Below are 13,789 nucleotides of genomic sequence, written 5' to 3'. Positions count from 1 at the left end.
GTTTTTGGTGTTTACATTAAAGATGGGGATGATACAAACTGGACTCTGGGTTCGTTTTGGGCACAGGCCGCTAAATAAGTTCCAACTGAAAGGAAGCACGAGAGCATAAAGAGTCATTCATGTGAGAAATACACCTCAGGCTACATGAAGGAGGAAAGAAAAGCATCTCATTCAAATGTATAATGTAAAAGAAAAAGTAAAAAATAAAGCTGACACTGGAGATATGACGATAAATACCGTTTCCTTGTTAGAAAGCAGCAGGATGGATTCTCATGTAAGATGCTTTATGAAAACAGAGCATGATATTTATTTTATTTATGTTCAATGTAACATGATTTTGCTTAAATTGTGTCATAAAGCACAAAAAAATTAGAGCCCGACCGATATATCAGAGTCCATATTATCGGGCAATATTACAGATATATCAGTATCGGTGCATATATTGTCTGATATGCAATGATATTTAGGCTTTTTTTAATTTATAAAGGCAGCATTTTGTCTTTATTTAATCTTTTTTCTTAACCTTTACATACTGTTCATAAGTATTCCTTTATAATTTTTATGCCTATACCAAATATTGAATCACAAATGTGTTTTATGTTCATGTTTTCTTCAGATTATGACGCTATTATAGTGAAAAATACATTCACAATCACACTATATTATGATATTATGTTATTTTAAAAATGATAATTAATTTATTTAAAGTGAAGGATGCAACAATATATGAATATTTGAGGTTTTCACGATAATCTTCAACACCCTCTGTGTGCAAAAATATACAATTTTTAAGCAATATTTCCATTTTTGTACATTTTAAGTCAGAATAGTAGAAGTCGTGAATATTTCAGGCTTAAATAATGTAAATTATGTGATTTTTAATTGCTTTAAAATGTCAAAAATGGTGTCAAATTTGACCTGAACAGTATGTAAGGGTTAATTCAGGTTAAACATAACTAACTTTAATATCATTCATAAACATTAACTGGTGATTTAGCTGCACAGAACAAAATCACTGTGAGGTTGGCTTCATTCCACACATATATAAACTATACATACTATAACACTGAAAATAGAAACCACAGATCCAAACATCACATACAGAATGAAAGTAACCAATAATTTAACCAAGGTAGAGAATAACAGGTGTCCATCTCCTTATACATTTAGCTGTAGGAAGGCAGTCGTTTTTTGTAGGCTGTGTTTTTTCATTTATTGTTATTTATAATTATTAGATTTTCCAGTGTAGTTTACTGTTAAAATGTAAAATATCAAGCCTTCATTACAAATGTTCATGAAAAAACTATATACTACTAATTTCAATTCAACTGTGCAATACACATGATAATATACATTTATATATTCTAATACTTGAATCTGTGCAATAACAATATTATATCTGGTATATTACCACTCAATACCAATATTACTTTTTTAAATAATGTAAATAATGTCAGGATTATTTTATTATATATTTTTTACTATTATTGTTCTTATTGCTGCTATTTTAGTGTCCACTAGCTGCTGTATTAATGCAGATTTCCCCATTGTGGGACTAATAAAGGAATATTTTATCTTATCTTATGTATATATTCTGCATATATTCTGTATATTCCGCATATAAAAGATTGAATTTTTTACTCCCTAATATCTGTATCAGCCCCAATAATCCAGTATCGGTCGGACTGGTGAGTTAAAGCCAAGATGACTCTGGATGAGCTGCTGTGAATGATGATGATGCTGATGATGCTGATGATGATGATGATGATGATGATGATGATGATGATGATGATGATGATGAATCCAGAAATCGTAATGTTGTCTTTGACAAAGCAGTGACGGGGTTCTGGGAGGTTTTAAGGAGACGCAAAGCGCCGCAGAAGAAGCTTGAAGAAGCTCGTAGAAGCTGCGGAGCAGTGAAACTAAAACAGCGTTAAAGCTCTCACGCTGCAGGTCAGTGTGCAGTCTGCCGTCGCATCGTCCACATTCTGCTTGTTTTTCACTATCAGTGAATAATCGAACTTTGGATAGATTTACAAATAAAGGAATTTTTTAAAACAAACTAATTTATGGAAGTAAAGTTAGAGTTAGAAGGTTTAATAAGAAACTTTACAGTAACTAATGGCCTTATTTCTATCCTTATTACAACTCAGTAATCAGCCCAGCTCTATTACAGACCAATAATCAATTAATGGTGATAATAATAATAATTTGCAGCTCTAATCTACAAAATTGTCAAATAATGGTCGAGCACTTCTGCAGACCGCACACACTGATCTAAAGCAGCCAATGAATGCTCTTCCACCTCCGAGTCTTCATCAATCAAGATACAAAAAGCCTCTTTAGGTGATAACTGCTTCATGTTAAAGATACACCGTTATACTTATATTAAGTAGCTAAATTAAAAATTAAAAACATGGAGGTGCAACTTAAAAAAAAGCCTGTTAGTGAGATAATGGAGAAATGTTTTTGATGTTTTTTTATTGTATTTATTTTATTTGATCTCACACAGAAACTGATAGAAAAGCTCAAACTCCTACATTTGAATGACCAAGTCTCTCGGGGAGGGAGTGTCGACCCCCTGGCTCGGCTGTTCATGCATATCGGCACACAAAGAAAAAAGGGGGAGCAAGGGGGTAGTGGAGTGGTGGTGGGAGGGGGGGGTGGGCAGGGGGGGCAAAAATCAACAAGTTACCCATGAGTCTCCGCCCCACAACTCCCAACCGGTTTTGCTGAAGTTGCGGGATCCACATACTCTGGCATGGCAAGAATTTGAACGAGGCTACGAGCAAACGAAAAAAGGTGGAAAAAAATTGGGGGGGAAAAAGGAAAAAGGAAAGAAAGAAAGCAGTTCTTTTTTTTTTTTTTAACATTTACAAGTTATCTTAAAGTGAAGAGCTTGAAAAAGACTTACCAATAAAACCTTTTCACATTTTGTATTCTGCTTCTCCTTTATAAAAAGTCAACATTTGCATCTTCAGCAATGCTTTGATTAACAGAAACCGGCTCATATGCAGCCAATTATATTTAAAACAAGTATTCAAATTACTATTTTCCACTTTTCTGATGAGTTATTTCCATTTGCAAACAATAAAAACTGAATAAAATCAATATTTACCTTGCTTGTGGAAGCCTTGTAGGTTGTCTTTAGTTTTTGTGACAGCTGGCTGGTGCTGTGACTCGCTGTGAATTAATATCAGAGAAATACGTTAATATGGAGGAACTTAATACACACATATTTCAGTTTGTGCATGCTACTTTAAGAGTCTAGAAAATACAAAAATCACACAAACACAGTGTGTGACCAGGCGGGGAGTTCCAGTCCTCTGAAATGAGGCCAACGCGGAAGTAACTTAGAGCTGCATTCTATCAAAAAGCCACCAGGGGGCGACCGTTTTGGTGTCAAAAGGACTTCCATCTCTATAAAAGTCAATGGAGAATTCACCAACTTCTCACTTGATTTCTAACCTCAGTAAACGTTTTCAAAATGTGTTTATGGTCTCAATCGCTAGTTTAAAGCCTTCTTCAATGCAGTATGATGTTCATTTGGGACATTTTGGCCTCCCTGATTTTATATGTGACGATAAAGCAGGGTATGCATTAGGGCGTGGCTACGTCGTGATTGACAGGTTGATTGGCTCACAGGTTCAGGAGGGCGCCTCATGCTCCTCCTGATGCCCATATAAGTAGAATCCCTGTTTTTATTTTACCCAGCATGCACCTGAAATTTTCAAGATGGCGCTGCTCAGATCCGAAACTATTGGCTTCCAAGCAGCAGTCCACAAACCAATGGGTGACGTCACGGATGTTACGTCCATTTCTTATATACAGTCTATGATCCACAAATATTTCAGTCTGTGAATGCTACTTTAAGTGTCTATAAAATACAAAAATCACACTAACACAGTGTGTGACTCACCTTTTGTTTTAAGTGCTCCTTTGGCTAAATCGGCCCCTTCGAAATTTTGTCCGTCTACAGTCAAACGATCGTTCAGCGTCTCGATTTCTCTGCGAACTGAAAGTCAAACAGACTATTTTAAGTTCAAAGAGTGCATAGTTTATATATAGTGATTATTTTTATTATGGCATAGTATGTAGATTATTTTCTTGATTTATAGATTAATTGTGTTTTCCATAAAGAAAGAAAATAAATGGAAATGTCAAACAGTTCCGAAAAGTCCAAAACCTCAAATATATTCAGTTTGCAATGATTTAACCCTCCTGTTGTCCTCGAGTCAAGGAAGGAAAGGAGGAAGGGAGGAAGAAGGAAGGAAAGGAGGAAGGGAGGAATAAGGAAGGAAAGGAGGAAAGAAGGGAGGAGGAAAGGAGGAAGGGAGGAAGGGAAGAAGAAGGAAGGAAAGGAGGGAGGAAGGAAGGAGGGAAGGGAGGAAGGAAAGGAGGGAGGAAGGAAGGGAGGAAAGGAAGGGAGGAAGGTAGAAGGGAGGGAGGAAAGAAGGAAGGAGGGAGGGAGGAATAAAGGAAAAGAGGAAGGGAGGAAGGAAGGAAAGAAGGGCAGAGGAAAGAAGGAAGGGAGGAAGGTAGGGGGAGGAAAGAAAGAGAGAAGGAGGGAGGGAGGGAGGAAGGAAAGGAAGGAAGGAAGGATGGAAAGAAGGAAGGGTTTGGAGGAAGAAAGGACAGAAGAAAGGAAGAAAGGGGGATGGGGAGGGAAAGAAGGAAGGGAGGAAAGAGAGAGGAAGGAAAGAAAGAGAGAAGGAGGGAGGGAGGGAGGAAGGACGGAAGGAAGCGAAAGGAGGAAAGAAGGAACAGTCAAAACCAGACGGGGTCAATTTGACCCGGGAGGACGACAGGAAGGTTAAACAAGTAAAAAGCTGACATACTCATATTTTCTTTTATTCCTTTCTTTTCTTTTCTTTTATCTAATATTGTTTTGTGTGTTGTTGTGTTGCTGTTAATGTTTCTCGACACCACTGTAAAAAAAAAAAAAAAAAAAAAAAAAAAAAAGATTCCTCCTCAATGGTCTTTCGAGGTAAAATAAAAGTTAATAAATAAATAAAAAGCAAGAATCTTATTAGATGCGGGTCTGTGGTCTAGTGTCAGTTTAAAGCACATTTTAAAAATGTTCAAAATAAATAGGCATAAAATTTTAAAGTATTAATTTTGGGTCTTTTCAGGTTGATACTTCAGGAGTTACAGATTTAGAGTAAAGTACTGAAATGAAATACCGATACCGAACACCGAAATGTTAAAGGTATCCAACCCTAACGCCAAAGCTAGCTGAGGAAATCTGGACGGAAAAAAAACAAAAACTTTGTATTTGACGCTTTACAATCCGAGAGCTTTTCAACGAGCCTTCATCATCACGACTTACGTTCCAGGTTCTCGATGTAGAGGTTCTCGAACTCTCGCTCGATCTGGCTGAACAGGTCCAGCAGATTGCTCCTCAGAGACAGAGGGCAGTTTGGAGTCCTGCATGGGAGAAGGGGGGGTAAGAGGAGAGAGAGAGAGGAGAGGAGGAAGTTAAAGAAGAACATGAATAAATGTGTGTGAGAAGAACCTCGGCTGTGTCCGATAGTGAAGAAAAGACACGTTGTAGTCTGTATGTGTGCTGATTTATTAATGTGAAGAAGGGAGAAGCTGAACTAGAATAAAGGAGACAAAGAAGAGTGGAGTGCTTTTATTATGGCAGCTTACTTTCTCTCTTTCTACTTTTCTTTACTAATTACTTACTTACTGACTCTTTCCTTATTTAAACCCATTCAAAACTAATACTAATACATTCCTTAGTGTTAAAAAAACCCATAAATTAGAAGTCCTTCTTATAAATACCAGTGTAATACATTGAGGTGAGCTATAACAGTAGTGGGTGAATGTCTGGCTGTGACCGAGTTGGCACCAAAGACATAAACAGGAAGTGGGCCGTATGTTCTCACAGCTTTGCCCCTTTTATGACGAAGCTGCTGAATGTTCACAGACCTGTTTGTACCCGATTACCCTGCATAAAGCTCTCTCTCTCTCTCTCTCTCTCTCTCCTCTCTCTCTCTCTCGTCTCTCTCTCTCTCTCTCTCTCTCTCTCTCTCTCCTCTCTCTCTCTCTCTCTCTCTCTCTCTCTCTCTCTCTCTCTCGTCTCTCTTCTCTCTCTCTCTCTCTCTCTCTCCGCTCGCAGCAACATAATCTAAAGACATCAAGTGAAGAGTGCGGTTTGCATTCATAGGGCGACGTTGGCAGCAAACAAAAAAACAAGGGTTTGCGCCACAGTGCACGCGTCAGCATGAGTGCACAGATGAAGAAAGAAGTGAGGAAAAGGTTGCAGCCTATTGGAGGAGGGGGGAGGGTAACATAAAGACTGATGCATGTTGCATTAAAGCTTCGCATACGTTCACAACGGATTAAACACAGACCGGTGGTCTGATGGTCTTATCCAGATGTTTCTGCTTATGTTCATAAAAGGCACATTTCATTGCATGATTTTCTATTTTTGTACATTATGACAGGGCGATACATCGAATTAACTTGCGTTTTCATGTGTAAAAGTGTCTAAACTGAGTTATAATATACAGAAAAGTGATGTAGGTAGGCCTGTCATGATAACTACATTTATTGGACGATATATTGTCTCAGATATAATCGCGATAAACGATATTATTGTCATCTGAAGATCATTTTATACCACTGATATAATGATAATATAATAGTATAATAATGTAAAGGGGGGTCAGGGCTACACTTCTGTAAAAACTCAGACTACCATTATGGTTGGGGACAGAGTTATTTACCTTTAATTCTTCTACAGTCTCCACTCAGGACGTACACCTACAGTCTCCACTCAGGACGTACACCAGTGAGGAATGGAGGACACTACTCACTTAGCCAATGTGACATGAATAGCCTCTTAGCTGCTAATGTGAAGTGTGGCAATACTGAGGTCAACTGTTACAACAAGCATTGCTACTGTTTGCTGTGGTTGCACATTTTTATATTGCATATTGCACTTTATTGCTCTTATAGTTTATCATATGTTATATGTTTTATTTATGTATTAAATTGTCTTATGGGACAGGGAGTGTTGCTATCTAAATGTTGTTATATTGTTGTCTAACCCTCAATATAATGACAATAAAGCTACTAAACTAAAACATATAAACGTGATGATATTGATTATTATTGTGAGAGGCCTAGATGTGGATGGTAGCTGCTACATTAGCTGTTTAGAGTCACGACAGGGAAGGTCAGAGGTTCGATTCCCGTCTCCTCCAGTCTGCATGTTGACGTGTTCATGATACAACATACTGAACTCTCTTTACTTTTGCATTGAGTATCCGCTGGGACAAGATTTAGAAAACACACAGACTCCAGTAAGAGCAGCGTTAATCAGTTCAGAGAGTAACAGAAATCATCTCCGTGACGGTGAGGAAAGCTGCAGTCTGCATTTCCTAAAAGTCTTTGACATCAAAAACGATGAGTCACATGTTGCCTACAGATCGGTCATGCTGCATCATGCCTACTGTGAACATTTATTTCTACTCTCTCTTTCACCATCAACATTTCAAAACAACATGTTGCTCAACTCTCTAAGTAACAAGCAAGTCTGTTCTTCCACTTTATTGTTGCAGAAGAAAACCTGCTGTAAGTGTGTTTGAAGCCTAATTTTCTGTTCACAGAACCACTAAACAACACTTCATCTCAGCTCTAATTCAAACCTAATTTACACCAAACCTAAAACTACTGGAAGCTCTAAAATATAATCTCTAAAATCTATGGAGGAGGAGTACTGAGAAACACCTAAAAAAACTTACCTCCATCCTCATGAAGGATTCCAGATTATCAGAAGACTGGAACCATAAAAGGACCAAAGTGAAAACACAGAAAGTCACGAGGAAAGGATCAGACTACTTTAATAAAGTTCAAGTTTAGGGAAAGGCTCCAAAATCCTTTATGTTCCTTTTATGTTGAACTATTAAGTAAAGACAGATTTTCCTATATTCAGGATTAATTGTAGCATTCAGAATATCCTTAGAAAAAAGTTAATAATTAATTAATAATAATCATACTTTGTTCTCTGTAGGTTTGGATTTTATTGTTCACCATGTCATCAGGGTGGCCTCTGCTTAGGGTTTTTTTTTTTTTGGACTTTGAATATTTAACAAAAAGCTTCTTTTATAAAGCGAGGAGGTGGAATTTGTAGCATGATTTAATTTGACAATCCTTTTCTGTATCTTACAAATCCCAAAAACTGTACCTAACTATCATAATTAGAATTAATCACTAGTGTCCCCCTTTCTTTTAACTACTAACCCAGCAGACCTGAGGTGTTTTAAGGTGGTATGACTGTGTTACAGAACACAGAGGTGAGGCATAATTTTTCAAGTTAACGAGGGCCAATCCTTAATTATAAAGCTCTCAATCCCCTTTTTCACTTGGTTTAATAACCTTTCGGATCATTAACCGCACTCACCTGGCATCTCAGATCCATATAAGCTGGTTTCTCTGATTCTTGAGAAGTAGAAGTAAACACCACCAAAAGAAAAGTAAAGTGCCTCAACTTTGTTCTGCATCTGTTGTTGTTTTTGTTTTTTTTTAACCAGAAATTTAAAATAACCTGACAGCGATCATGATATAACTGAGTGAAAGCTTAAAGCCAGTAACAATATAAATCACTATGTGCCCTCTAAAGTGATGCATTTAAAGCTAATTGGCTTAGGCTTACAAGCAGAGTGCTTACGAGTGCAGACAGCAAAGCTAATGATGACCCAGGTTGACACTCTACAGAGCAGGCTGCTGATATAAAAAAGTGGATCTTTATGTGTTTTATCTCCTCCATCTTTTATTGTCTAGTGTTGTTGTTATTGTTGTTTTTAATCACCTGTCCCTCCAGCATGTCCCTCTGCAGGCCGGAGCGCTCCTGCTCGGTGCTGTTGGTCCTGCGGATGGACAAGCTGTGAGACTTCCTCTTCTGCTTGCCCTGGCGGGCGGCGGCGTTGCTCCCGCTCTCCACCGGCATCCTGATTCAACCGTAGTCTGAATCTGTAAAAAAAGAAGAAGGTGATTAAAAAGGGGTCAAGAGAGAGCAAATCCTGGTTGGGAATAATCTCAGTAGAGGAGGAGGAGGAACAGGAGAGGAGGAAGGTGGGGGCTGAGGGAAACATAAGACGACAGACTGTGGTTGCACTTTGGCAGTTTCCATGTGTGAATGTGTGAAATGAAAAAGTGAACAAGTGTGAAACGTTTTTGTCGATGCTCAGCAGACTCACACTGAGCTGCTTTAAAGGTGGAACTAGAGACCGCTGGGATAGAAACTGAGAAGTGTCTTTATACCAGTGTTTGGTTTAGTAGAGGAGAAATGTTTTAACTGTGCCTGGAAAATATGGAGAAAAAAGAGTTAATCCTAATATTCAGGAGACTGTCTTTGAGCTCCAAAAATCACCCAGTTAATGTTTATATTCATTAAATTAATTATATAAATATTTTATTAGCAAGTTTAGCTGCAACAAACTATTATATTTTACTATAAATTAAACTGTAAATTATATTCTGAAGCTTCTAATTTATTAATTTAGGCTATAAAATGCTGTCAAATTGTGAAAGATGGAACATTATAAGTTCCCAGAGTTCATTAGTGCAATAAATATATATTTAAGTTAAGATTAAAACTATTGCAAATCCATTTTCTCTTGACTTGACTGCTTTGAAAGGCACCTATGAATAAAATGTATTATTATTATTATTATTATTATTATTATTATTATTATTATTATTATTATTATCATCATTATTAGTAGTAGTAGTAGTAGTAGTAGTAGTACTATTATTATTATTATGATGATTATTGTTATTTTTAGTAGTATTAGCAGTAGTAGTATCATTATTATTATTAGTAGTAGTAGTAGTAATAGGAGTACTGGTATCATTACTACTACTACTGATAATAGTAGTAGCATTAGTAGTAATAGTCGTGGTAGATGTAGAAAAAGTAGTAGTAGTAGAAGTAGTAGTAGTAATAGTAGTAATAGTAATAGTAATAGTAAGAGTAATAGTAGTAATAATAGTAGTAGTAAAAGTAAAAGTAGAAGTAGTAGTAGTAATGGTAGTAATAGTAGTAATAGTAGTAGAAGTAATAGTAGTAGTAATAGTAGAAGTACGAGTAGTAGTAATAGTAGTAATAGTAAAAGTATGAGTAGGTTATAATGCTAAAAAATCCATAAACATCCTCACTCATCAATAACGCTCCCAGCTGTAACTGCAATCAATCCATTATTAATTATTTATTTATCATTACAACGTATTTAAATGTGCATCAGTGGTTGGATGCATGTAAAGACACTTATGAGTATGATTTCCTCGACATATTCACCGAGCACGAGCGAGAGCCTGAGGGATTAAATGTTACTGATGCTCGTATCACAGTAGTGACAAATTAATCCTGCATCCAGCTGTCATACATGAAACCAGTGTGGTGGTATTTACCTCTGAGCTGCTGTACAGTAAGAAGCTCCCTTCATCCCTTTATTCTATAAATATGCACTTTATTTGATGTTTTTCTATCATTAGCTTTCCTGTGAACAAGCAGGAATATTAATGCATTCCAGTACACAAGTAGAGCAGCAGTGGAGGAAGTATTTAGATCATTTATTTAAGTAAAAGTACAAATACAGCAATGTAGAAATACTCTATTATAAGAAAAAGTACTGCAGTATTATGAGTGATGTAGTATGCAGTATAACAGTAAAGGTACTGCAGTATTATGAGTGATGTAGTATGCAGTATTACAGTAAAAGTACTGCAGTATTATGAGCGATGTAGTATGCAGTATTACAGTAAAAGTACTGCAGTATTATGAGTGATGTAGTATGCAGTATTACAGTAAAAGTACTGCAGTATTATGAGTGATGTAGTATGCAGTATTACAGTAAAAGTACTGCAGTATTATGAGCGATGTAGTTAAAGTATTACAGTAAAAGTACTGCAGTATTATGAGTGATGTAGTATGCAGTATTACAGTAAAAGTACTGCAGTATTATGAGTGATGTAGTATGCAGTATTACAGTAAAAGTACTGCAGTATTATAGTGATGTAGTATGCAGTATTACAGTAAAAGTACTGCAGTATTATAGTGATGTAGTATGCAGTATTACAGTAAAAGTACTACGGTATTATGAGCGATGTAGTATGCAGTATTACAGTAAAAGTACTACGGTATTATGAGCGATGTAGTATGCAGTATTACAGTAAAAGTACTGCAGTATTATGAGCGATGTAGTATGCAGTATTACAGTAAAAGTACTGCAGTATTATGAGTGATGTAGTATGCAGTATTACAGTAAAAGTACTGCAGTATTATGAGCGATGTAGTATGCAGTATTACAGTAAAAGTACTGCAGTATTATGAGCGATGTAGTTAAAGTATTACAGTAAAAGTACTGCAGTATTATGAGTGATGTAGTATGCAGTATTACAGTAAAAGTACTGCAGTATTATAGTGATGTAGTATGCAGTATTACAGTAAAAGTACTGCAGTATTATGAGTGATGTAGTATGCAGTATTACAGTAAAAGTACTGCAGTATTATAGTGATGTAGTATGCAGTATTACAGTAAAAGTAGTGGTTTGGTCCTCTGACTGATATATTATTATATATGACATCATTAGATTATTAATAGTGTTAGAGCAGCACGAAAGAAGGAAAAAAGAAAGAAAGAAAGGGAGGAAGGAAAGAAGGAAGGAAGGGAGGACACATGGAAGGAAGGAGGAAAGGAAGGAAAAAAGACAGGAAGGAAAGTGGGCCGGTTTGGACCCCTCGGAGGGCTGGTTCTGGCCCACGGGCCGCATGTTTGACACCCCTGGTCTAATGGGAGGTGGGTCTGGGGGTCCTTTAACAGAGATGATGTCGTTTCCTGTATTTTGGAGCCTCTTAACAGCTGTTTTGACACTTTGATCTCACTAAATGATGGGTACATTTTATAACTACATCCCAGAGGAATCGTTTCGCCCCAGATCACATATTAGAAGATATTAAAAAAGCTAAATATAGAAATTGATGATTAGTATATTCATATTAAATGAATCTACTGATTTGTGACAGCCTGTCTTATATCTGTTATCTTTTATATCAGAGCAGGTCATCCCTATTTTAAACTTTTCCAAAACATTCCCAGCCTGTTTTTCTAATTTCATAACTTTTCCAGGAAATTCATGAGCGTGGGAATACTGCTAAGAAGGGGTTTTTTTGTTTTTATTTGTGGCTCTCAGGGTAAACAAAGAGACTACACAATCCTACTGACTTCTCCTTATGACGTTAATATAAATCAAACACCACAAATATATAGAAAGTAGCATCACATGGAAACACTCAAGTACAAATACCCTTAAAATTATACTTAATTACAGTATTAGTGGGAGTATAAATTAAGGTTACAGTGAGTTCCTCTTACTGACTGACCTGAGGATGTAAAGGAGCAATGACTAAACCTGACCAACATGCACTGTGTCATGTTTTTGGACTTTTTCTCTCTCTAATATTAGATTTTTGTTGAAATATTGGATCATTTGAACATTCATTGAAAGGGTGTGTTATTGTATCCATTGTGTCAAATCATCGTGTAAAGTGACTAAAGCTGTCACATATATATATAGACAGTGGCATCACATGGAAACACTCAAATAAAGTACAAACACCTTAATTATATGTTAATTATTATACTTAATTACAGTATTAGAGGAATAAATGAAGGTTAGTTCCTCTTACTGACTGACCTATGGCACTGTGTTATGGTATATATCTAATAATAACACACACATACATATATATAGAGAGAGATAACTAAACATTAACCCTTTACCCCTCTGACTGAAAGTGAAAGTCATTAATAACAATGTTATCCTTGTTATTGCGCAATAAGCTAAACAAAGCTAACATTATCCTCTATTAGCTGCTTGGTACCAAATCCAGCTAATAACGGCTAACCTGAAGCCTCCTCATTCCTCCTCCCCAAACAAAAAACATAACAATAATAAATCCAACTTACCAATAAAGTCTATAAATAAGCTGTTTTATCCCGGGTATTAGTAGGAGATGTCGTCCTTTCTAACATTGTCTCCAGTGAGCTGCGAAGCCTCAAATCTCCTGTCTGTGTGTTGACAGTTGCTCCGCTAATATTTTTGTTCTAGGACAGCGACGTCACGACCCGCCCTACTCTGTTTCTGATTGGCTCGCGTCAAAATTCTATCCCTCGCTCTGAACCAATCAAACGCCCCATGCATAAATGTAGCCAATCCAGAACAAAAAAAGGTGACGACTATTAGCCAATCAGAGGGAGAGTAAGGCGGGGTTGTGACTTTACCATCCTAGGAATAAAAATATGATTGTAAGCCGCCTCCCCGCTATGGAAGGAAAGATAACGAAGCCAATTCCGGTTTGATGTTTTTGGCAATAAAAGCCCCCAAAAAATCTGGAAATGAAACCAACTCTGTTTAAAGTGCATTAGTTTCCTCTTTTTTTTAAGGACATTGAAATACTCCAGTGCTGTAAACAACCAACTTTTAAGAGGTTTCACACAATTAAATCCTTCTGTAATACTTTAAACCTTCACAAAAGCTTTAAATTAGGAAATAAAATAAAGATTTAACATCATATGAGCATCATCTGGACATAAAGAGCTGCTGTATTAACCTCCTCCTGTTGTGTTTATTTCATATTAATTAGTTATGTGTTCCCCCGGGCCAAAATCCCATTATAGCTGGTTATAAATCTACATATATTATCACCTAATATGTTAAATATTTTTATCAACTTAAATTCTTGTGAACATTACAACATATACTTCTTCTTCTTTTT

At 36.6% G+C, this 13,789-nt stretch overlaps 1 protein-coding gene across 1 annotated transcript in view; it reads right to left on the bottom strand.

Annotated features, from left to right (window-relative positions):
- Positions 1-13,069, bottom strand: part of LOC133991122 (WD repeat-containing protein 37-like) — a 43,898-nt gene extending 30,829 nt beyond the window's left edge. The window contains 6 exon segments of the mRNA XM_062429592.1: positions 3,119-3,183; positions 3,920-4,015; positions 5,330-5,408; positions 5,410-5,427; positions 8,822-8,982; positions 12,981-13,069. Coding sequence (XP_062285576.1) covers positions 3,119-3,183; positions 3,920-4,015; positions 5,330-5,408; positions 5,410-5,427; positions 8,822-8,959 — 396 coding nt within the window. The 5' untranslated portion in view covers positions 8,960-8,982; positions 12,981-13,069.
- Positions 13,070-13,789: the final 720 nt, after the last annotated feature.

The sequence above is a fragment of the Scomber scombrus genome, chromosome 11 (genome assembly GCF_963691925.1).
Source record: "Scomber scombrus chromosome 11, fScoSco1.1, whole genome shotgun sequence".
NCBI lineage: Eukaryota > Metazoa > Chordata > Actinopteri > Scombriformes > Scombridae > Scomber > Scomber scombrus.
The sequence above is the reverse complement of the archived record's forward strand: the minus strand, read 5'-3'. Positions and strand labels throughout refer to the sequence as shown.